The following is a 23,887-nucleotide window of genomic DNA, read 5'->3' on the forward strand; positions in this document are numbered from 1 at the left end:
TGAATAATACATTCTGTGTGTTGAGTGACTATTATCTTAACACAGCATCATATTGTTTTATAGGTTCTGAAGGAACTAACTTTGAAGAAAGCTTAACTGAAATTCATACTAGAGAATTCTAGAGTTGCAAGAGAGTGGCCACCACAGAGGCTTAGATCTGAAGCTTTGGCCGAGCAGTGACCCAGGGTTCAACTACATCTTAGACCCTCAGCATATCTGGGAGTGGGCCAGACAGGCTGCAGACAGCAAGGCAGGGTAGCCACTCTCACAGCCCCAAGTCCGGCCATGGCTGCAGCTGAGCCGTTTCTTTATTAACTTCCGCTAGTTTCTTGATTTGTCTGGGCATTAGACAGACTTTCCTACAGATTTTAGAGATGTCTTGGCTTGGGAGTTGAGCTGTTTGGATATGAGCTCTGCTATGTCCACTGGGAAACGGGCTGTGCTGATAATTTCCTGTTTTCTGTGCCTGTTTGTTGTGTGTGGCTTTTTAAATTTTTACAGCCCTGTTTGGCCCCTTACCTGAGGCTTTCAGTAGTCATAGACTACCGATGGGAACTTTGAATCTGGCTGTTTTCCACCCTCCCAATCCTGCTGGCATAGACTGGTCTAAATTAGGATTAAATTTACTGGCTCGTAGAATGATAAAAATCCTTAGGGAACCATCAAGGAGTTGGATGCCAGTGATTGAAGTCTGCCTTTACAATGATGGTTTTCATTATTTAAGAAACAAAACAGCCCGGCGTGATAGTTCATGCCTTTAATCCCTGCACCTGGAAGGCAGAGGCCGGAGGATCCCTGTGAGTTTGAAGCCAGCCTGGTCTATATACTGAGTTCCAGGGCAGCCAGCCCTACATAATGAGACACTGTCTCAAACAGACAAATAAAATATCTAAATATGCTAGGCTGGAGAGATGGTGGTTGTTGGTTGTGAGCACTTCCTGCTCTTCCAGAGGCCTGACAAGTTCTCTCTGACACCCAGCACCGAGAGGAGTCAGCACCTCCGGCCTCCACGGATACCTGCACCCGTGCATACACACACATATCCATGCTCCCATACACAGGCACATACACAAATTTTAAAAACTAAGAGAAATAAGGAAATGAATCATTTAACCTTTCTTATAAAAACGACTCAGCTTTTTAACATAAGATATTGTTGAGGTTTCTACAGTGTTTAGACGTTGTTTTGCTGTATAGTATGATGCCGTTTTCAGAGTAGTAAATGTGTCCCTTAAAATAAAACAGACCATCTCCCATAAAGACATATATTACAGAAGAAATCATCTTGATGTCTAGAGCAGGATTTAACCTGATCGCATATGAAGTTTGGGGCAAAATTCAGGAAGTCGATGAAGCATCTGAGATTGTTTCTAAAGTATTGTGTTTATATGAATAGCTGGACTTTTCCTTAGTTTTAATTTTGTGAGGTACCCATAGGGTTCTGTGATCCACAAAAAGACTTGGAGAGTCTTTCTAATGGTTAATGAAGTAAGAATTAAAGTTTAAAGAACATTTTAGGGGCCTGGGGAGATGGCTCAGTCAGAGAACCCAAGTTCGGATCCCTAGCACCCTTGTGAAAGCCAGGCATGATGACGCACACACAAGGAGGCCCCCTGGAGCTCGCTGGACAACTAGTCTTGCTGAATATTGAATTCCAGGTTTAGCGAGAAATGAGAAAAACACCTGATGTCAGCCTTTGGCCTCTGTGCACACATGTCTACACCCAGTACACAGATAGAGGCACATGCATGTACATACAAATACACACAAAGAACATTTTATGTTCTTATACTGATAAATAATATATATATAACATAACATTAACATGAAGTATTAAGAACAATGGTAAGCACTTCCCAACTATAACTCAAGGGTTCACAGTCCTTCCTTTTAAGGATTTATTTATTGTATGTATGGGTGCTTTGCATACACACACGTGCACCATATGCATGCCTGATGCCTTCAGAGGTCACAAAAGACATTGGATCCCCTAAAACTGGAGTTATAGATGGTTGTGAGGATGCTGGGAACTGAACCCCCATCTTCTGGAAGAGCAGTCAGTGTTCTTAACTGCTGAGCCATTACTCCAGTCCCAGGCTGATGTGTCTAATGGATCTTTTTTCCCAGGGATTATCTAAACCACAGAAAGAAAGAAAAGTGTGAAGTGATTAAAAACTTGAGGAATGTCGGCCATGGTAAAGTGTGCCCTGTCCTGAAGCGCACTGTCCCTTTCGGCGTTGCCTATCACCACAGTGGTTTAACTAGTGATGAGCGGAAGCTTCTGGAAGAGGCCTACTCCACAGGTGTGCTCTGTCTCTTCACCTGCACGTCCACCCTGGCAGCCGGGGTCAATCTGCCCGCACGGAGGTAAGCTTTCCTCGGCCGAGTTGATTGGTTTGTTTTCTTTAACATTTTAATGAAAACCACATTTCCTGGCATTAGATCCCTTTTTGTGTCCTCTCTCTTCTGTGTTTGTTTGTCTGTGTCTTAAACTTGTGGGACCAGGTCCAACTGGAGGGAGTCCTGGAATTAGAGGCATGTCAGGTTCTGATTGTACTTCTGGAAAGGTTTGACAAGACCTAAGGAGTTCACTTAATAGATTGCCTGGAAACATTAGCGAACTGATTTGGAAAGCCAGTCTGGGATGGAGTTCAGTGTCTCGAACCTTGTTTGACTTGTGTTCAGTTCACAGGGAAGGGGCTGATTAAAACCATCTGAGAGTGCAATGGTGTTTATTTGTTTCTTTTTGTTTGAGACAGGGTTTCTCTGTGTAGCACTGGCTGTTCTGGAACTTAGAGAGTCCTCTACCTCTGCCTCCCAGTGCTGTGATTCAAGGCCTGCATCACTGGCACCTGGAATGAATGGAATGGCTTTGTCTTAGTTAGGTTTTCATTGATGTGAAGAGACACCATAACCAAGGCAGCTGTTATAAAGGAAAACATTTAATTGGGGCTGGCTTACAGGTTCAGAGGTTCAGTCCATTATCATCATGGTGGGAGCATGGCAGCGTCAGGCAGGATCTAGATCTAGATGTGAAGGCAGCAGCAGGAGACTCTCTTCTGTACTGGGCGGAGCTTGAGCTCTAGGAGACATCAAAGCCGCCCCCACAGTGATGGACCTCCTCCAACATGGCCACAACTCCTAATATTGCCACTCCCCGTGGACTGAGTATATCCAACCACCACAAACTCTATACGGGCAGATCCTCTGTCACCTTTTCAGATATTACCAAACAGTGGGAAGCTATATAATTGACTTCTCTTTCTAACTCATTACTTGGGGGGGGGGGTGGGGGGGTCTAGTAAATAATTTATTTTCATAAAATTTATGAACATTAAACAATGTTTTTCTGCTAGGTATACAGTCTTATGTCTCAGTGTTATGGTCGTTAATTATGGTGTCCCCCCTCCCATATTCATGTATATTTATCTATTTACAGACAGGGTCACACTATGTAGCCCTGGCTGGTCGGAACTATGTACACCTGCCTTTAAAACAGAAGTCCACCTGCACCTGCCAGGCTTGAAGCCTGTACCACCATTCCTATCCCAGAACCAGCTTTGTGTCTGTGTGGGCCTGTAGTTCTCTTCTCTCCAAAGCACGTAGAGGACCGTGCATGTCACAGTGTGACTGGAGGTCGGAGGTGAACTTCAGGATTCAGGAGTCTGTTGGTTTTCTCTGTCCACCTTGTGGGTCCTGGGGATAGAAGTCAGGTTGTCAGCCTTGGGGGCCAGTGCCCATGAGTTAGCCCCTCCTGCCATGAGCTAGCCCCTCCTGCAGTGAGCTAGCCCCTCCTGCAGTGAGCTAGCCCCTCCTGCAGTGAGCTAGCCCCTCCTGCAGTGAGCTAGCCCCTCCTGCAGTGAGTTAGCCCCTCCTGCAGTGAGCTAGCCCCTCCTGCAGCTTTCCACTTTCCTTTGTAACCTTCCATTCTCCTTGTGGTAAATAATGGCGTTTATCATGATTGGTGTTTATTATGATTCCGTCCTGTCCCCACATCACCGTCTCTCACACCTGGCACCTAACTGCTTAATACGCATTTATTTACTCAGCCCTCGTGATTTATGATCAATATTTTCTGCAATTGAAATCTATAAAGTAATTTTTCCCAGCACTCAAGAGGCAGACAGGCAGATCTCTGAGTTCAAGGCCAGCCTGGTCTACAGAGTAAGTTCCAGGACAGCCTGGGCTACACAGAGAAATATTGTCTCAAAAGAACCTAAATAAACAAATAAATAAATAGCTTGTTGAATGTCACATCAGCTAGAAATGAGTTTCCAAGCCAAGCTGGAGCCCACTCAGCCCAGTCATGTAATCCCTGCAATCCCAGTTTACTTGTCGCTAGTTGGGGCATGGCTCTTGGTGGGAGGCTCCATCCTGAGCCCTGTGGTTTCTCTGTCTTAGAGCTGTTGCTAGTCATTTCTGTATCATATCCTTCTATCAGCTTCATTCTCTTCTCTTGTGACTTGGGCTAGCCTGGGGTAAAGACATGTGGTTACAATTATCAACTCTTTTTTTCTCCAGTTTTACTTTCCATATGAAATTCAAGTTTTTAGTGGACTGGAAGACAGTACAGTGCAGACTGCTTGCCTAACACCTAGAAAGTCCTAGGTTCAAGCCCCAGTACCACTACCTCCAAAATCCATTTTCTTTTAAAGACGCAGAAGTAGGAGATTAGCGAAGTAGAATGGGGTAAAAGGACGTAGGATGAATACAATGGCAACAGTACACGCGGAATGTCGGGACAGCACGCGAGTGGGATGTGCTGTAGGATGTCGGGACAGCACGCAGGTGGGATGTGTGTGTAGGATGTCGGACAGCACGCAGGTGGGATGTGCTATAGGATGCCGGGATATTACATGTGTGGGATGTCGGGACAGCACGTGGGTAGGATGTGCTGTAGGATGTCGGGACAGCACGCAGGTGGGATGTGTGTGTAGGATGTCGGACAGCTGGCTGTCCTGGAACTCACTCTGTAGGCCAGGCTGGCCTTGAACTCAGAAATCTGCCTTCCTCTGCCTCCCAAGTGCTGGGATTAAAGGTGTGCGCCACCACCATAGATTTTTACTGTTATGTTAGTTGTTTATTGTTGTTTAAATTTTAAATGCATTTAAAATTTTCAAGAATTCTGGGCTGAAAAGATGGCTCAGCGGTTAAGAGCACTGGCTGTACTTCCAGAGGCCCTGAGTTCAATTCCCAGCAACCACATGGTGGCTCACAACCATCTGTAATGGGATCTGATGCCCTCTTCTGGTGTGTCTGAAAAGAATGGCAGTGTACTCATAAAATAATAAATAAATCTTTAAAAAAAAAAAAAAGGCTTTAAAAAAAGTTTAAAAAACCTTTTTTTCAAGAATTCTGTTATACTTCTTGTAGAAGTCTGCTTGACAACAGTGGCTATGATTCCCTCTGGAATTTACTGTATCTGTTGTATGCAGTCACTTTTCTGTGTTGTCTTACTTTTCCTTCATTTTGTTTTCTTCAAGCTTTCAGCAACCTACATAGTCTGTTTACTTATAAATAAAGGAGTTGATGATGTAGGCAAATGATAGAGTCTTCAATCCCTTTCCAGAGGAAAGCTGACTGCAGATTGATTTACACCTGAGCAGGATTGAAATTGATGTTTTTGTAGACTAAAACCAGTTGAAATCTGCAGTGCCTTATGGTTAAAGATAATATCAGTTCATAAATCAGCAGCCTATGGCGGTGGTACGAGGCCAAATCTTTCAATTCTGGGGTATAAAACCACGATGCTTTGGAGAGCGCTGCTCTGGACTGCTCACAGGCCTCGGCCGCAGAGGCTTGAGCAGCCATGGCTCTGGCTTTCAGTCACTTGCTGTTCAAGGTAAGCCATCATTGAACTTCAGCTAATTCCTTCTAAGAAAGGAAATAAGGATGTTGCTAAGCATTTTGTGAAAGTTACAGGTCATATATGTAAGCACCTAGGCCAGCAAAGAGCCAGAGTCAGTGCAGTTTTACTTAAAGTTAACATGTCATTATGCGTAAAAAAAATGGATAAGATGGAATTGGGTTTAAAAAGTAGTTGCTGATGTAAAGGATCACTTTTAACCCGTACCTTCCGCAGAGTCATCTTGAGAGCTCCCTACGTGGCTAATTCGTTCTTAAAGAGGAATCAGTACAAGCAGATGATTGGCAGGGCTGGCCGTGCTGGGATAGACACTGCCGGGGAGAGCATCCTTCTGCTGCAAGAGAAAGACAAGCAGCAGGTAAGGCCCGGCTGGACCACGCTCACACCAGACCATCGCTTAAAAACTAATTGCCAGTATTCCTTACACGACACACCCTCCTGCTAAGACAGACTTAGAAAGACTTGTTCAAACACGTTTATATTTTAGACACTGTTCTATATCAGTGTCATAGAACATTTGTTAATTGTTGCTACTTTGGGTTTTTGTGATTTGGTTTTGTTTTGGCTTTGGAGGAGTTTGAGGCTTCCAGATATTTTACAAAGTATGAGGCCTTTTATGTGGAACTCTGTTTAGATTTAGTAACAGCACAAACATAATACTGCTTTAACTTTTTTTGTAGGTCCTGGAACTAATAAACGGACCACTGGAAAGCTGCTACAGCCATCTTGTTGAGGAATTCACCAAGGGTATCCAGAGTTTATTTCTCTCCTTAATTGGTCTGAAGGTATTTTTTACATATCTTCTTAAATATGATGAGTATTACCTGAGATAATAGAGACTTTTAGAAATTCAGGCAAATTATAAAATGAAAAAAAAAAATGGTGACTTCTAGTGTGATATGAAAAAGAACAATCTGTGACATTAAAACAAATCTAAATCTGGGAACTGGAGAGTTTGCTCAGCAAATAAGAGTACACTGGCTGCTCTTCTTGGGGACCTCGATCCAGTTCCCAGCACCCATGTGTCAGCTCACAGCTGTCTGTAGCTCCACTTCCAGGGGATCCAACAGCCTCACACAGACACACATGCAGGCAAAACACCAATTACTTAAAATAAAAATAAATTATGTTTTCAAAAGACTCTGAATCTGGGTCTTTTTAGTTCTTCAGTAGAGGAAATGCAAGAAATTGGTAATAATTGATACCTCCCCGAAGTTACTTTCCACAGTACTGTGGAAGCCATGAGCCAGTGGATCCAGACTCTTGACAGCCATCACCTCTGCTCACATTAGAAAGGAGGTGTGCCTGTCGTCGTACAGCACAGTCCCATCCTCACCTCAGTGCTGGGCGGCTGTAGCCAGTCCCAGCTCTGCAAACATGAAGGGCAGCAGCCGAGGCTCTACAGAGAGAGTGTTACCAAGCTGTGAGGTTCAGCAGGCTGGGTATAGTGTGTGCATTTTCACTTACAGTATTTCCAACTTCTGATCAGCTTACCAACATGAAAACGGAATCTTAAAGAGCTGTACAGCCTTTATCAAGTATGAAGAATAATGAGCCGGGTGGTAATGGCACACGCCTTTAATCCCAGCACTTGGGAGGCAGAAGCAGGTGAATCTCTCAGCTTGAGGCCAGCCTGGTCTACAGAGCAAGTTCCTGGACAGCCAGAGCTACACAGAGAAACCCTGTCTCACCAAAAAAAAAAAAAAAAAGATTTTTTTTTTTAGAGTTATTCATTAATCTCTTTTAGACTTATTTTTAAGTTAATTAAATTCAGTCCTTGTGCTCAAAAATTAGTAAAAGCCAGAGTTTAAATTTAGCTTTTTCTAACTGCAAGACCATTGCTCTTAGCTCATCATATGGCTTGTCCTAATTAATATGAACTGGAAATAAGTGTCTGTGAGACATGACTGAAGCAGAGACACCACATTTTGGTACCTTTGGTACCTTGCAGATGGATGGTAACAATCCTTACCGTGTTGCCTGCCACACTAGACCATGAAAGTCTAAAGAAGAAAATAATGAAACGTACCGAGGTTCAAGGAGAGACACAGATTAGACACAGAAGGAGGAGATAAGCCACAGTAGGCATTTAGAGTAGAACACCAAGAAAAAAGCTTAATGTGATATGTGTGACAGCTGGCAGGCTGGGCCCTGTAATGCTGGAGTAGGGGCTGTGACATGGTGATGCCAGGCTGGACCCTGTAACGCTGGAGTAGGGCTGTGACATGGTGATGCCAGGCTGGACCCTGTAACGCTGGAGTAGGGCTGTGACATGGTGATGCCAGGCTGGACCCTATAACTCTGGGGAAGAATACTGAAGAGTTCAAGTCTGGATGGAAACAGTTGCCCCATATGCTATTGGTTGGGGGTAATAGGAGAGCATGTTTAACCATGAGAGATGTAATAGTCGTCACAGAGACTCTGTAAGAACTTGGCTCTGACACCATCTAAGACTTGTGACTTGTACAGTGTGAGGCTGGGGCTGAGAGTGCGGAGGTGAGCATCCCGAGAGACACGAGAGGACAGGAAGTTCTAGAAGGAAACTCCAGGGAGATGATATGGCAGTTACATCATGGGATTCAGGGAGTATAATTTCTGTTTTACGAATACTGAATTAGAAGCATAGAGTAGTAGGCTGCTCTCAACTGCATGCCTGTATCGGAACTCTCCTGTCTCCTGGTGGTCTCCCTCCACCCATTGCCTAACCTGCCACATCCCCTCCGAGTAATGCTTCACACAGACAGAGTAATCACAGAACATGAACGGATAAGTCATGCCTTCCACTTAAACTTGTAGGTGGTTTCCTGTTGCCGTAAAAACTAAACCCAAGCATCCAGGAATGGTTGCATACATCGTTAATCCCAGCACTTGGGAGGCAGAGAACTCACAGGATCTCTGGGAGTTCAAGGGAAGCCTAGTCTATAAAGCAAGTCTAAGAGAGCCAGGGCTCTGTTTTAAAAAAACTGTTTTGAAAAACCAAAAACCAAACAAAAAACAACCCAAGCATGTTCTGTGACACCTTTAATACCAGCACTTGAAAGACAGGAAGATTTTTGTGTTTCCAAGCCAGCTAGGGCTTCATAGTAAGATTCTTGTCTCTTAAAAAAAAAGAAAAAAAAAAAAAAAAAAGAAAAGAAAAAAGAAACCCAAACGGTAGGGTACTAATGCACATACCTAGAAAAGGAAAAGATTAGTCCCAAATTTCTCAAATTTCTCACCCTGGTGTCTGGATAACATGACCGCAGCCTGTCTCTCCAGTCTGGACTCTCACACTTTATTTCAGAAACCCTGGCTTAGAAACCCTGGCTTTTTGCTTCCATTTCTCTAGCGTGAGGTGCACTGGTATCTTAATGGTCCCTAGACTGGAGCTCACCCGTCTGCCTTCCCTACACCCAGCCTCATGCTTGCTCAGTGTGCCCCCTTTCTTGTGATGCTCCTCTCCTGCAGCTCTTAGCCTAATTGTAACTTGTTGGGGCTACATTCCCTATGCCTTTGAGCCCGTCTGTTATTTACAGAACTGCCCTCCTTCCCTGTAACAGGACCAATCAGCTTGAGATCATGGCTTTGTTTCTATTATTAGGGACTAATGCACCCCTGCTTTAAGAGCCCTGTGTCAGGGCTCATGTTTCTATTGGTTGACCATTGAGTCACAGTGCCTTACACGTGCCTGACATTTGGTTGACAGTCAATAAATACTTTAACAACCTTGCCTTTGGACGTGCCCAAGGGTAGACAGAAACTAGCTTAGGCTTAAATCATGGCCAGGCTTTCCAGAGAGGATTAGAAAGGTGACTTGAGACAGGTGGGCAGGTCAAGCAAAGGCACTGCCTGCACCTCTTCTACCTGCCCTGGGCCACTTCCGTTGTCAGGAAAGCACCTGTGAGATCTGCACTAGTTACTTCCTGTGACTGTTGAACCACCATAACCAAGATAACTTTCAGATAAGAGTTTGTTTGGAAAGAGTTACGGTTCTAGAGGGTTAGGGTCTGTCATGGTGGACATAGGATGCAGCTGCTAGCTGACGTGACCACTGGAGCTGGAGGCTGAGCGCTCACATCTCAAAACTACAAGCAGGAAGCAGATGCTCCAAATGGGAATGGTGTGCGGCATGTAAACCATCAAAGCCCACCCCAAGTGATGCGCTTCCTCCAGCAAGACCCCACTCAGACGGCAGTACAGCTAGAGACCAAACGCCTGACACCATGGGGAGCACCCCATTCATATCTCCTCCGAGGCTGGGGTACTTCAGTGATCCACAGACTGAACATCAGCTCAAGAATATCTTATAAGTGCATTTGAGCTTGAATATTAAGAATGATTGTTAATAAAAGGAAAGAGAAGCAATACAAAAATGAACACTCCATAATATTTTTATTATTCCTTATATTGGTTTAATATAAAATGACTACTTAAATGTTCCCGGTTTAGATATTATCAGAATTGTAAGAGAGAGCTATTGATTGGTCCTTTTTCAATATAACATGCTGATTTTGGTGAAATTGGCTAATAAAAGTGTGTTCTAATCCTGAGTGGTATACACCGATACCAAGTGGAGAGAATTAGGGTCACTGCTGTCAGTTGTAAGTACCGAGTGGGCAGCGGGGAGGAGTGTCAGAACAGGAAGAGGAGTGGAGCCCGGACAGAAGAGAGAGACTGACCTCTAGCTGACCCTTCTTCCAAACACCTCTTTGCCTGATGCGGGCACACTGAATTCTCTCAGCTGGGGTTTCCATGTTTCTTTTTTATGTTTAATGAGGTTTTTAGAGCTACAGCATGCCTTCATGGGTAGGTAGGTGGCAGTGGTTGAAGAGAGGATAGGTTAAACAGAGCACATCTTTGGGATTATATAAAAACTAAATAGCATTTTAGGGCAGAGGATGGCTCAAGGGTTAAAACTTAGCACTGTTTTCACAAATGACCCACTTTCAGTTCCCAGGTCCCACATCAAGTGATTTATAACCACCCATAACTCCAGCTCCAGGGAGATCCAACACCTCTGCCAACACCTCTGCCATCCACAGGCTCCTGCACTGATGTAGGAGCACCTCACCACACACAGGCATGCACCAGCTCCTCCACCGATGCACATGTGCCTCACCACACACAGGCATGCACCAGCTCCTGCACTGATGCACACGTGCCTCACCACACACAGGCATGCACCAGCTCCTGCACTGATGTAGGAGTGCCTCACCACACACAGGCATGCACCAGCTCCTGCACTGATGTAGGAGTGTCTCACCACACACAGGCATGCACCAGCTCCTGCACCAATGCACACACGCCTCACCACACGCAGGCATGCAACTAATAATAATAAATAGAACCAGGGCGTTGATACACGTCTTCAATCCCAGCACTCAGGAGGTAGAGGCAAGTGGATCTCTGTGAGTTCAAAGCCAGCCTGGTATACAGAGTGAGTTTCAGGACAGTTGTCACTACAGAGAAACCCTGTCTCAAAACAAAGCAAAACATAATAATAGTGATAATAATAAAATCTTTTTTAATTATTCTGTCAAATTTGTATAACAAGAATTAACATGATAACTGTCTTTTTCTTCAGTTGTTTTTTCTGTTAATTTTGAATTCTGTAGGTTTTGTCCTATTTTTTTTTCTTCAAATAGCTTTAAGATATGAACATGAATAATCTTGTTCCTTGAACTAAGAAAAATATCCCAGTGATGTCCTGAATTCTTTCAGATTGCGACAAGTCTTGGTGACATATATCAGTTTATGAATGGAACATTTTTTGGTGTTCAGCAAAAGATTTTATTGAAAGAAAAAAGTCTCTGGGAAATAACTGTTGACGCACTTGAGCACCTGACAGAGAAAGGACTTCTACAGAAAGACAGCCATGGCGACAGTGAGGGGTTACAGTGTCATTTCCGTATTACAAAACTGGGCCAAGCTTCTTATAAGGGTAAGTTTACCTAAATCTCAGTGTTTTCTAAGGGAATGTATTAGAACCAATAGAAGTTATTTTCTTTCTTTAAATTGGATTTGTGATTTTATATTAGAAGTGTTACTATTATGAGCTATTTCAACTTTCAGTATTTCAGTTGAAAATACTTTGAATTGTAAGTAGAGAAAGATGGCCTTGCCCCCTTCCATCTTGCCTGGAATAACACCTGTCTGTGTGTTTTACTTTAGTTCACAGTCCATGCTATAAACAGATTCAAATTTTATGTTTTAAGCACATAATTTCTGTTGTTCTGGAATTTGCTTTTTGCTTAAAAATTGTATCCGAACAGAAAATTTATTCATTTGTTTGTTTGTTTTGCTTTTTTTAAGACAGGATTTCTCTGTGTAGCCTTGGCTATCCTGGAAGAATTTATTTCTTAATGAGTTATTTACTTGAAAACTATCTGCTCTTTAAAAAGAAAAAAATCTTAGGTTAGGGGGATGTCTCATTCAGTAAAGTCAGTCAGTAAAATCATAAAGACTAACCTGAGTTCAGATTCCCAGCACCCACATAAAAGGCCAGGCATGGCAGAGCATGGCATTGTGGGTCTGCCATCCCAGCAGGAGGGAGGTGGAGGCAGCTGGGGCCATGGAGCTTGCTGGCCAACTGGCCTAGCAAATAGTAATGTGGGGAGTGACTGAAGACCTTTACTCCATCCCTGGCCTCCACCCTCCTGCACACATGTATGCACACGCAAACATATTCTCACACCCATGTATACACACAGAGAGAGAAGAGAGAGAAAGCAACAGAGAGAGAGAGAGAGAGAGAGAGAGAAGACTGTCCTAAGAACTCAGGATTATGTTACCAGAAGTCCATACCCCTGTCCCATTCCACTCAGGAACTCCCAGCGTTCCCAATTCTGGATCTACTCTTTCAGACACGCCCACCCACTGCATAACATATCAGACAACACTGATGGCATACCTCACAGCGGTTCAAAAAGATCATGTCATCTAATGGTGGTGCTGGCCATCTCTTCCGTGTTTCCACAAGGGCAGCATGTCCCTGGCAGGTGGCACCTGACTGTATCTTTCTGCACAGATATACGTGTATTTATGTACCTCATTCAGTTTCTAATGGAACCATGCTCACTTGTAACATATCATGAGCTGGCGGCACCATACGTGTTAGACGGGCACGGTGCCCCGAGCTTCTTTTGTTTTTTTTGTTTGTTTGTTTGTTTGTTTGTTTGTTTTTGGTTTTTTCGCGACAGGGTTTCTCTGTATAGTCTTGGCTGTCCTGGAACTCACTCTGTAGACCAGGCTGGCCTCGAACTCAGAAATCCGCCTGCCTCTGCCTCCCAAGTACTAGGATTAAAGGCATGCGCCACCACCGCCCGGCCTTCTTTTGTTTTTGAATCTGGGTTTTACTCAGTTGACCAAGCTGGTCTACTGTGGTCTAGGCAGATCTTGACTGTGCAATCCTCCTGCCTCAGCCTCCAAGTAGCTGAGATGATATGTGGGCTCGCACTAAGAGTCCAGGCCCATGTTCCTTTTATGCTGTTCCCATTCATAATAGGGCTGGAACATGAATTATTTAACCATCTTTTTACTTGTGAACATTTGCGTTGCTTATGATATTTCTGATTATAAATAGTCACATGATTTATAAAGTGTCTCAATTTATTTTGAGTACACATTGAAATGTTTTGGTTTCTTTACCAGATTACCAAAAATAGAGTAGTTGTATCAGAGCTGTCTAAAATTTGATGCATATATTAAAATAACCTCCAGAACTATTACAAATAGGAGAATTTGAGGACTTACGGTAGGGTTTGCTTAGGACTGAACTCTACAGCTGTAGAGCATGGCGTACGTGAGCTTTCGCTGAGCTCCTCAGCAAACAAGAACAGCAGCCAAGTCTTTGTTAATTCTCAGTCTTACAAAGTGTTCGTTTTTATTGCTTTTTAACACTACAGGTGCAGACACACCAATAGTACACCTTTGCATATCTTACGTACAGTCATGTTATTTGTATTAGAATTATTCCAGTTAACAAAACCCACATCTTCACTGTGTGTTGTCTTATTTGTCACTCAGTTGTGCTTGCCTTATTGTCTCTTAAAGCTGAGGAAACTAAAACTCTGAGGGGTTAAATATACTTGCTCAGATTCAAACTAATCCAAACTGGGTTTGGGTACTGGGTCTCACGCATGTCAGGCTGGCCCCAGGCTTGCTGTGTAGCTGTGGCCGGGACAGCCATGCACCACACACCTGGCCAAGAGTGTGCCCAAGCACGTGCTGGATTTGTGGTTTTGTGTTTCTTCAGGAGCCATTGATTTGGCCTATTGTGACACTCTGTACAGAGACTTGAAGAAAGGTCTGGAAGGACTTGTACTGGAGAGTCTTCTCCATCTGGTCTACCTAACCACGCCCTACGACCTTGCTGCTCAGTCTGAGCCTGACTGGATGGTGTACTTCAGGCAGGTGAGAGAACAGGACTTTTCAGCTTAGATTTCTCCAGACCTTTGTCAAGTGCACTAGTGAGACATTTGGAATTGGGCCTTTTGTCTTTCAGGGTTTCTTTCTCTCCCTTGTTTAGGCTACTGTCTATGAATTGTATAAAACTATGGGTCTTATTACACCTTCACACAAATGTATATGTCTTTCAGGTTTTGAAAAATAGTTATTTGTGTATATGTGTGTGTTCAGGTGGTGTGCATGTTTGTACGTGCATGTGGAGTCAGAGGTCAAGCTTAGGTGTCACTTCTCCAGAGCCATCCATCTTGTTTTGGGGACAGACTCTAACTGGGACCTGGAGCCCACACTTAGTCTAGGCTGACTGACAAATGAGTTCCAGGGATCTGCCTGGCTCCAACCTCAGTGCTGAGATTGCAGTGCAGGCTCGCACACCTGACTTTATGTGATTCTGGGACTACCAATGCCCTCGTGCCTGTGCAGCAAGCACGTGACTAACTTAACCATCTCCAGCCCACAGGGAGCATACATTTTACAGCCAGTCACACAGGAGAGCCAGCCCTGTGTGTGATCAAACAGTCAGTAGAGTAACATACTATGATGTTTACTATGAACAATTTGGCTGAATGAATACACTGGATCACACTAAGCAAAAATAGTGGCTGGCCTCCCCACGCCCCCACAGCTTTAAAGATTGAACCCAAAGCCTGTGTATAGTAAGTGCGTATTCTGACTTGAAACCACACCCTCAAGCCCCCAGTCTACAGCTTTTTAATCTTGGGAAATTAGTTTCTATAGTGTCATTTTTAAGTTGTTACGTAAGTTTGTCAAGTCCTTCCTTCCTGTCTTTCTCCTCTCTAGCTCACTGTAATATTAAACAATCACAGTCCATGAAAGGTATGCATGGCCTTGTCTTTATGCAGTCATGTGCTGTCTAACGGTGGGGACATGCTCAGAGATGCAGTAAGGCGCGCTCATCAGCGCGTGCTTACACAGCCAGACAGCCGGGCTGTCACCGGGCCATGGAACTGTGGAACCGCTGTCATGTGTAGCCGGTGTTGACAAAGCCTGCTCTGCTCATGATGAGAGTTCTGTAATATTTATAAACGTTGTGGGGTTCTTCCTGTCCACTGAAATTATGAAGATGTGACCTCAGAACTAACCCTGGCGTGGGCTGGAATGAGACTTTAAAGCTGCAATTGCATGTTTTCATTGTTTATTCCTTCTCTATTAGTTCAGTCAACTCAGCCCGGCAGAGCAAAATGTAGCTGCTCTCCTCGGAGTCTCCGAAGGCTTTATTGGAAAGAAAGCATCAGGACAAGCCATCAGAAAGGTGCGTGTCATTCCTGCTTTCTAAATAAGAGTCACTCAAGAAAACAAGTGTCCTTATATCATCTCCTTTCCTGATTTGACCTTTTTGTTTCCCAGCACTTGGGAGGTAAAGGTAGGTATATCTCTGTGAGTTCAAGGCCAGCCTGGTCTACACAGTGAGTTTGAGGCAAGGCAGTGAGAAAAAAACACAGTGAGAAAAAAAAACCTGTCTTTAAAAAAAGAAAACACCAACTTCACCACATTAATCTGTTAGGTTTATATTATAAAACATTTCTACAATATCATATAACTGTATATGTAAGTTGAATTTGAAATGTTTTTGTAATATACATTATGCGTACAGGTTTATATATGACATGTCTCTGTGCGTGTGTGTGCGTGTGCGTGTGTGTGCATATACTTGGCTGGGCTACCCAAGCACTTTACCACAAAGCTTCCATCTCCTAAAGAGGCCAGTATGGTTCCCAGAAGCTCCATGTGAGCTGTCCTGCTTGTGTGTGTCGTGTTCATGTCACAGAGGTCCAAGAACAGCTTTGTGGAGTTGGTGTTCTCTCTCTCTCTCTCTCTCTCTCTCTCTCTCTCTCTCTCTCTGTCTCTCTCTCTTTCTCTCTCTCTCTCTCTCTCTCTCTCTCTCTCTCTCTCTCTCTCTTTCTTTCTCTTTCTCTTTCTCTCTCTCTCTTTCTGCCTTTATACAGGTTCCAGCATCAGGCTTAGGTGGTCAGCCTTGCACAAGTATTTTAAACTGCAGAGCCATCTCACCAGCTCCTGCCTCCTCTTATTGACACTTCTTACAAAAGCTTGAAATTGTCATTAAGACATCTATCCTGCGTGTAATAATTCCATCATTTTTCCTGCTTTGGAATTACATTCTAAGCAAAGTCTACATTAACTCAATTTATAGTTAATGGTAAAAGCACATTAAAAATGCCAAATTAAAAAGCTATCTTTGCCTACCCAGAATTCAATATACTTTTTCAACTTAATGCTTTTAAAAGGATGGTCCATTATATACCTGCTGAATCTGTAATTCAAAATCCACTGATACATAGCCTTTATCTCAATATTCTTTTCATATCTTACTTATGTTTTCATTTTCAGACAGGGACTTGCAGTATAACTCGGGTATCAATTTCCTACTGGGCCTTCAAGTGCTAAAGGCACCCATCCTGCCGACCAGTGATGCACTCTGTGTCTGCTTTCCCCTTTCAAGTCCGTCTATGAAGTCGGCTCTTACATTACCTTGATACTAGTGATGAAATTCTTTGCACAAGATCACTAGCACCACAGGCAAAAGCCAATCACAGAACAGAAACTGCCAGCCACCGGAAGTCTTTTCCTGACTATTTCAGCTGTGACGTCATGCCCATGGGGAAAGCATAGCAGTTCATAGTATAGACAAGCTTGCATTTAGTTCCGTGTGTTTGTCTAACCTCCATTCCCAGGCCAGTGCAGCGTACAGACAGCACAGTCACTGCGGAGGTCTCCCTAACTTCCAGCAGAGTATGGTTCCACTCCACACAACCCAGTAGCCCATATTGGTTCAGACTTTGAGAGTCTGATCCCAAGTCTCTTATTTAGACATATTTAAGCACAGCACAATTTGGTAAAAATTTTCCTGGTAATAAGTAACTCAATCTCATGTGCACGGTATGAATCTCAAAGGGCTTTGTAAAGTACATGCACCATCTTCCGTAAAGATAGGTTCTACAGACTGACGGAGAAAACAAGCCTGTGAGAAGCCCAAAGGGCACTGGGCTGTTGAGCACATCGCCCAGCCTTCTAGGTGCAGAAAAGGCTCTACATCTCTTCCCGTGAAGGAACACTGTGTTAGCATTCCTAGTCCCTACTGCCTTTCTGTGAGCACAGGACCCTCCATGCCTCCCACATCCCTCCAAACACTCACTCTAATGCTGCTGTGAACAAACACTCAACCGGCCAGGCGACTGAACAGCCAGCCCAGCTGCAGCTCAGGGTGGAGCTCACCCTTAGCATATGTGAGGCCCGGCCCGATTCCTCATGGTCCAGGAGGCTCCACTGGCTCCTTGGGTAGACTGCAAGGAGAAGCCTCCCGTGCTCTCTCCTAGCTGTGTGGCTCTGGTATGGCAGTTCCTCGGCTCAGAAGTGCATCTCTCTGACCTGAGCCTCACTTTTCATTGACTTCTGTGTCTCCTTGTCTTGTCCTCATTTATGAAGATTCCAGTCAGCAAGTTCAGGGCCCGTGGTAAATCTGGCTGGCATCATTTACAGGTCCTGAACTAACCACATCTGCAAAGGCTCTCGTCCCCGAGTCGTCACAGTTGTGCCAGGTGCCGGCTTGAGCATTTTGATCCGCTCTCCTTTCCAGAGCAGCGAGTGTCCTTACACTGCGAACAACTGACCTTGTCTCCTCCCTGGCTGGCAAGTGCGTGAGCAGCCAGCAGCCAGGGCCTTCTGTGCCGCCTCTGTTCTTGCAGCTGCAGCCCCACCCACTTATGGCACCTTTTGTGTCTTTCTAGAAGGTGGACAAGAACGTTGTCAACAGACTCTATCTGTCTTTTGTCCTTTATTCCTTGCTGAAAGAGACCAACGTTTGGAGCGTGTCTGAGAAATTTAACATGCCCCGAGGATATATACAGAATCTGCTTATGGGAGCTGCCTCGTTCTCATCTTGCGTGTTACATTTCTGTGAGGTAATCAGTTAACCGTGGGACTCGACTTGTCTTCTCATGTTAGCTGCTGGTAAACTCTAAAGCAGTTGCCCGTCTCTCCTCCCTGCTGAGTCACTGTTCTGTCGGAGCACAGATTTATTTAAAGCCTGTCTTTGTTTCTGCCTTTTTACACAAGGACTGTGTGAGCCTATGGAAATGATGCACAAGTTCCTGAGTCAACTAAAAGGCTTCAGCCGTGGAAAGCACAGAGCTCACTTGTCTCAGGACCAGGGCTGACGGCTCTAGGCTACCCCTTACAACCTGGCTTCTGTGCGGTGGCTCAGGAGTGATGAGGGGCTTGGTCAGTTACATGAGTCCATCAGTGGTCATGTGACTGCTCAGTCCCACATCTTCTGGACACCCACAGCAACATGCACATTTACTTGGAGTGCCGGGCAGGCAGCCCTACGTCAAGCATAGGACTCTACCTGACAGGCGTATGTGTATATACATGATGGTAAAATTATATATATGTATATAAGACTTATATATATTAGTGTATATAAGATATATATATCTTATATACATATGACAGCCCCTGCCTCCCGAGTGCTGGGATTAAAGGTATACAGCACCATTCCCAGCTCACCAGCTTTTAATTCCAGTTTTCTTTCCTATCTTAAACCTCTGTGGTCTATGAATGTGAATGTCAGTTGTAGTGCATGTGCTAGTGAAGGGTGATGGTGGACTTTTACTCTTCAACTCTGTTCTCCGTTCAGCAGCTGTGTTAGCGGGGATGATTTTTAACCAGGATTAATAGTGAAAACTTAATGAAGGTCCTCTCATGTGGCGGGAGGGCCCACACCACGGGGCAGCTCAGTGCCAGCAGTGCAGGCGTGAGACGGGGTCTCTCATGGAGCCTGGAGCTCATCACATTGGCATGTGCCACTGAGCTGCTCACGGCTTTTCCGTGGGTGCTGAGGCTCTGAACTCTGCCCAAGCTTGTGCCACCACTTACCCAGTCAGGGCCCCAGGCCTCACGCATATGTCTCACACAGACAGGATAACCCCCAGCCATGTGCTATGCTCCAGTCAGATTTCCTGTTCTCATTAGCAGAAATGTTTTCTTGAATATCATGTTGCATTTGACTCTGTCCTTTTTTAATACTTGGTCTCTGGGTTAACTCCCACAAGTAAAAACTATTTATAGTCACTCGACAAACAAAACTGTACAGACGCTTCCTGAAATTTTGATTAGACATAACTTTTTTTCTTAATTTTCCCTCTCGCTCATCTAGCTCCCAAGGTCCCCATGCTGCCTTGCAGTTGTGAGGATCGCCATAGCCCTCGGCCATCCAAGCTGCAGAAAGAAACTTAGGAGTAACTTACACAGATCAACATGTAACTTACATGTAAGAGATAACTTACATTTCTGTATCTTTGTTTGCTCAGGAGCTGGAGGAATTTTGGGTTTACAAAGCCCTCTTGGTGGAACTCACCAAGAAACTGACGTACTGCGTGAAGGCGGAGCTAATCCCTCTCATGGAAGTGACAGGGGTCTTGGAGGTCAGCCTCATCCCACCTCCCTAACTGAGTTCATGTCTTCTAACAGAAAAACCAACTTTTACCATTTTCTGAAGTGTTACTGTGTGATAGGTTCTGGAAAGAGTCCTGCTGTTCCAGGTCCTGTGGAGGAACATAACTGATGGAATTAGCATATAGAAACAAAGAGAACTTGGTAGATGGCCTGCATGGCTGGCTGGTCCTGAGTCCCCAGCAGTTCTGAGTGCTGCTGAAAGCCTGGGGCTTCCTGGAGAGCTGCTGATCCCCATGCTGGAGACTGAAGAAGCTGGGTTTCAGCAGAGCAAGGGTGGTGCAGCAGCTGCAGGGTAGATGCACTCAGCAACAGAGCAGAGTCGGGCATGCAGGGATAACTCTCGTGCACTGTGTAAAGCATCACTGGGTGGCCAGTAGCAAAGCAGGAGAGAGTAGGTGGGACCTGTGGGAGAGAGAGAAACGGTGGGTGAGAGAGGCAGGAAGATTCGCCACCCAGACTCAGGAAGGCAGATGCATGAAACTGGGGAGAAGTAATTGGCCACATGGCAGACAGGATACTGTAAATGGGTTGACAGATGTTAGAAGCTAGTTGGGAACAAGGCTCGGCCAAGGCCGTAAGTACTGTTAATTAAAATAAGCCTCTGTCACTCAGGGACAAGGGAGGTGGAAGAGCCCCATACTTCAACACGGGCAGGCAGAGCCTCCCTATAGACTTCCCATCCCCCCACCCACCCCCTTTCATTTCTCAGGATTCCTCTTTGTAGCCCTGAGTGTCCTTGAATTCTCTCTTCAGACCAGGCTGGCCTCAAAGTCAGAGCTCCACGTGCCTCAGCCTCGGAGTGCTGGGATTAAAGGTGTACACCACCACTGCCCAGCTTCCCTCCAACCTCTCTCTGCCTGGGCTGCTGGCAGACAATAGAAAGTCCTGCCTACTCTAGGGTCTCCCCTTCAGTCCTTCCAGACCCTCCTATACAGGAGACTCCGCTGATCCCAGATCAGATCACCCAGAAATCTTTTTTCATTTCCTTCTTTTTAAATAAAATGCCATGGCCTCCCAAGAAGCCATTGTTATCTGAGAAATGGGTATGATGCAAGATCTCCATTATGAAAACTCTGCTCTCCCCCAAGAAGTGCGTCCTGCGTCTCAACCATAGCTCCTCTGTCTCCACTGGAGTAAAGATTACTTCCTGTCAGTTTGTGGATGGCAGGAAAGTCATTTAACATTCTCTAAGATGGTGGGAAGAAAGGATACTCAGGTGTCCACTTTCTTTCAGCAACACATATCAGCTTCAGTCCTTTCTGTCTTCAGCTTTTCATTCTACTTAGGAAGCACACACACACACACGCGTGTACACACACATGCACACATACATGCATGCATGCATGCATGAACACACACATGAGAGCGCCCACTGACATGGTCCCCTGAGTGGGTAATGAGAGTACTTGAGGGGGTGGACTGGGCTAGAACCTGAAGACGTGAGCTGGCGCTGCTCTCCGGAGCGCCTGACTGAGTTCCCATCCCTGGTTTTCTCAGCAGCCGACTTACACTGTCTGGAAAGCTACCTCAGTCAGGTTAGAGCCTCCCAAACACAGCCTCCCAGCCCTGCAGTATGCTGCTGGGTTATCTCCATATTTACATTACTGCCTTTGTCTATTCCTCTCTGTTGCATGCGGGATTTTTTTTAAATAATCCCAAATACTCATAGTCTTTCTTTCTTTCTTTCTTTCTTTCTTTCTTTCTTTCTTTCTTTTTTTAATACTTCAGGGTCGAGCAAAACAGTTATATAGTGCAGGTTACAGAAGTGTCATGCATTTAGCCAGTGCCAACCCAGAAGTGCTGGTGAAGACAATTGATCATCTGTCCAGACGGCAAGCCAAGCAGATTGTTTTCTCAGCCAAGGTGAGCAAGCCTTGCAAATATGTTGTAGCGTCGTGATTAGATAGCTGAGCAGAGCATTTCTAATTGTATAGTTGTTTATGGTTACAAAAACATGTATGCAGGGGTGGAGGGACGGCTCAGTGGTTAGAGCACTGGCTGCTTCCAGAGGATTCAGGCTCAGTTCCCAGCACCCATGTGGCAGCTCACAGCATCTGTAACTCTGATTCTAGGGGACCTGATGTCCTCGTCTGACTTCTGAGGGCACTGCACACGCAGAGTGCACAGACATATGTGCAGCAAACATCTATACTCATAAAACCAAGTTAAAACAAAAAACAAACGAAAGTGTACACAAATACTGTACCTGTTTTTGACACAGGATTGCTGAGGAGAGACCCTAAAAACTAGTGCTGTTCTGAGGCAGTCCCCCAGCTCTCTTCCCCGCCTCTTCACGGAAGTCCTCCCTTCAGTGTGCCCACCTTCAGTCTTTCCGCTTGCAAGCTCCTTCACTGACAAGGAGCTATACCAAGGTCATCACAGTGTGTTGAGGTTAAACTTCTTGAGAAGGCTGTCTACCACGGCGCATGCGCTGCCATTTCTGCCACGGCGCATGCGTGCTGCCTTCTAGCGCCATCCCTTTCGTTCTTTCTAATTGTAGTTTTCACGCTTTGGAAGTAGGGGTTTCTTTTTCTATGTTGAGTTCCGTAGCTTCAGGCTGTCCGCTGTCCGCAGTCCCCTTTTCACGATTGCTGTTGTACTTCTGTTCGTGTGGGTGAAGCCATGAAAGCAATTTGGGATTATGTTCTTGGTCACGACTGTATAAACTGCTTAGCTTCTAAAAACCCATTGTTACGTTATTGTGCTGGATGGTCTAGTGTCAGCTTGACACACAAACCACTCATCTGAAAGGGGAGGACCTCAATCGGGAAAATGCCTCCGTAAGATCGAGCTGTTACACATTTTCTTAGTGATTGCTGGGGGAGGGCCCAGCCCATTTGGGTGGTCAGAGCTGAGCAAACCGGTAAGCAGCATCCCTGCATCCCTCCACGGCCTCCGCATCAGCTCCTGCCTCCAGCTTCCTGTCCTGTGGGAGTTCCTGCTCTGGCTTCCTTCAGAGATAAATAGCTATATGAAAGTGTAAGCCCCAAACCCTTTCCTCTCCAAGTGGCTTTTTGGTCATGGTGTTTTGTTGCAGCGTTTAGAAGCCCTGACTAAGACAATTCATCACTTATGTGAAGCAGAATTGCCCTTCCCCCCCCCCCCCAAAAAAAAAAATAACCTCCTTTCTGGTTGCGGCCCTCTCCACTCCACGCTTGGCAGCCACTGTGTCCCAGCCCAAGCTGCTGCTCCGGTCCAAGGGTCAGGAGAGAGAGAGAGAGAGAGAGAGAGAGAGAGAGAGAGAGAGAGAGAGAGAGAGAGAGAGAGAGAGAGAGAGAGAGAGAGAGGAGAGGAGGGGGAGGATAAAGGGGAAGAGACATGAAGAATGGAGACAAGACACAGGTTCTGATCAAGTCTCATTTATTGAACGGAAATCTGGGGTATTTATACACTTTTACCACGTGCCTTGCAGGTGTTGATATGACATAAGCCTTACAGGCGTCTATAGCGTGGACAGCACGTGCACCGTGTGCCTTGCAGGCTTTGATACCACGTGCGCCTTACAGGCATGTATGGCGTGGATAACACGTGGACAGCACATGGATAGCACGTGAACCGCAGGCCTTGCAGGCATGGATACCACATGTGGGATATCAGAGTGTGCTTCAGCTGTTGTAGGCTGTTGAAAACCAAGTCTCACGTCAGGGTATATGGCTCAAGATGGCTGCAAAGCTGATAGCCGCTTTCTGATAGGAGTCGGCTCCCAACACTTTCTCATGGTTTTGAGTGTTGCTCACATATGAGCTTGCCTTAGTTGATCTCTGCAGTGATCTTTGAGGGAGACGTTCTGAGTGTTTACAGATACAGCGTCCAAGATGGACATATTTCCAGGCGTGGCAACATGCATATTCATTACCTTGACAACAGGACGATAACAGTTTGAGGCCAGCCTAGACTATGTAGTGAAATCCCACCTTGGGGGTGGGGGGAAGATAGGAAGGGAGTTGGCGAGGTGGTTCAGTGGTTAGAGCACTGGCTCTGTAACTCCAGTCTCAGCAATTTGGGCAACTTTTCTGGCCTCCAGGGACCATGGTGTATACACATACATGCAGACAAAACACCCATACATGTTAGTTAATTAAT

The 23,887-nt window shown here is 45.2% G+C and overlaps 1 protein-coding gene and 1 long non-coding RNA gene across 4 annotated transcripts in view; one reads left to right on the forward strand and one right to left on the reverse strand.

Moving 5' to 3' along the window:
• Nucleotides 1-23,887, forward strand: part of Helq (helicase, POLQ like) — a 39,870-nt gene that overhangs the window by 14,951 nt on the left and 1,032 nt on the right. For all 3 annotated transcript variants that reach the window (XM_076926354.1, XM_076926356.1, XM_076926355.1), the window contains 9 exons: nucleotides 2,128-2,367; nucleotides 6,083-6,224; nucleotides 6,547-6,651; nucleotides 11,567-11,786; nucleotides 14,100-14,257; nucleotides 15,483-15,581; nucleotides 18,076-18,249; nucleotides 19,660-19,773; nucleotides 21,533-21,667. In XM_076926354.1, coding sequence (XP_076782469.1) covers nucleotides 2,128-2,367; nucleotides 6,083-6,224; nucleotides 6,547-6,651; nucleotides 11,567-11,786; nucleotides 14,100-14,257; nucleotides 15,483-15,581; nucleotides 18,076-18,249; nucleotides 19,660-19,773; nucleotides 21,533-21,667 — 1,387 coding nt within the window. The remainder of the gene's footprint in view (nucleotides 1-2,127; nucleotides 2,368-6,082; nucleotides 6,225-6,546; nucleotides 6,652-11,566; nucleotides 11,787-14,099; nucleotides 14,258-15,482; nucleotides 15,582-18,075; nucleotides 18,250-19,659; nucleotides 19,774-21,532; nucleotides 21,668-23,887) is intronic.
• Nucleotides 3,570-17,758, reverse strand: LOC143439802 (uncharacterized). The gene is made up of 3 exons (XR_013107842.1): nucleotides 17,564-17,758; nucleotides 6,074-6,200; nucleotides 3,570-3,696 (listed from the first exon to the last, which is right to left on the reverse strand). It is a non-coding gene; the product is annotated as an uncharacterized LOC143439802 (long non-coding RNA).

Source organism: Arvicanthis niloticus, chromosome 27 (genome assembly GCF_011762505.2).
Source record: "Arvicanthis niloticus isolate mArvNil1 chromosome 27, mArvNil1.pat.X, whole genome shotgun sequence".
Lineage (NCBI taxonomy): Eukaryota > Metazoa > Chordata > Mammalia > Rodentia > Muridae > Arvicanthis > Arvicanthis niloticus.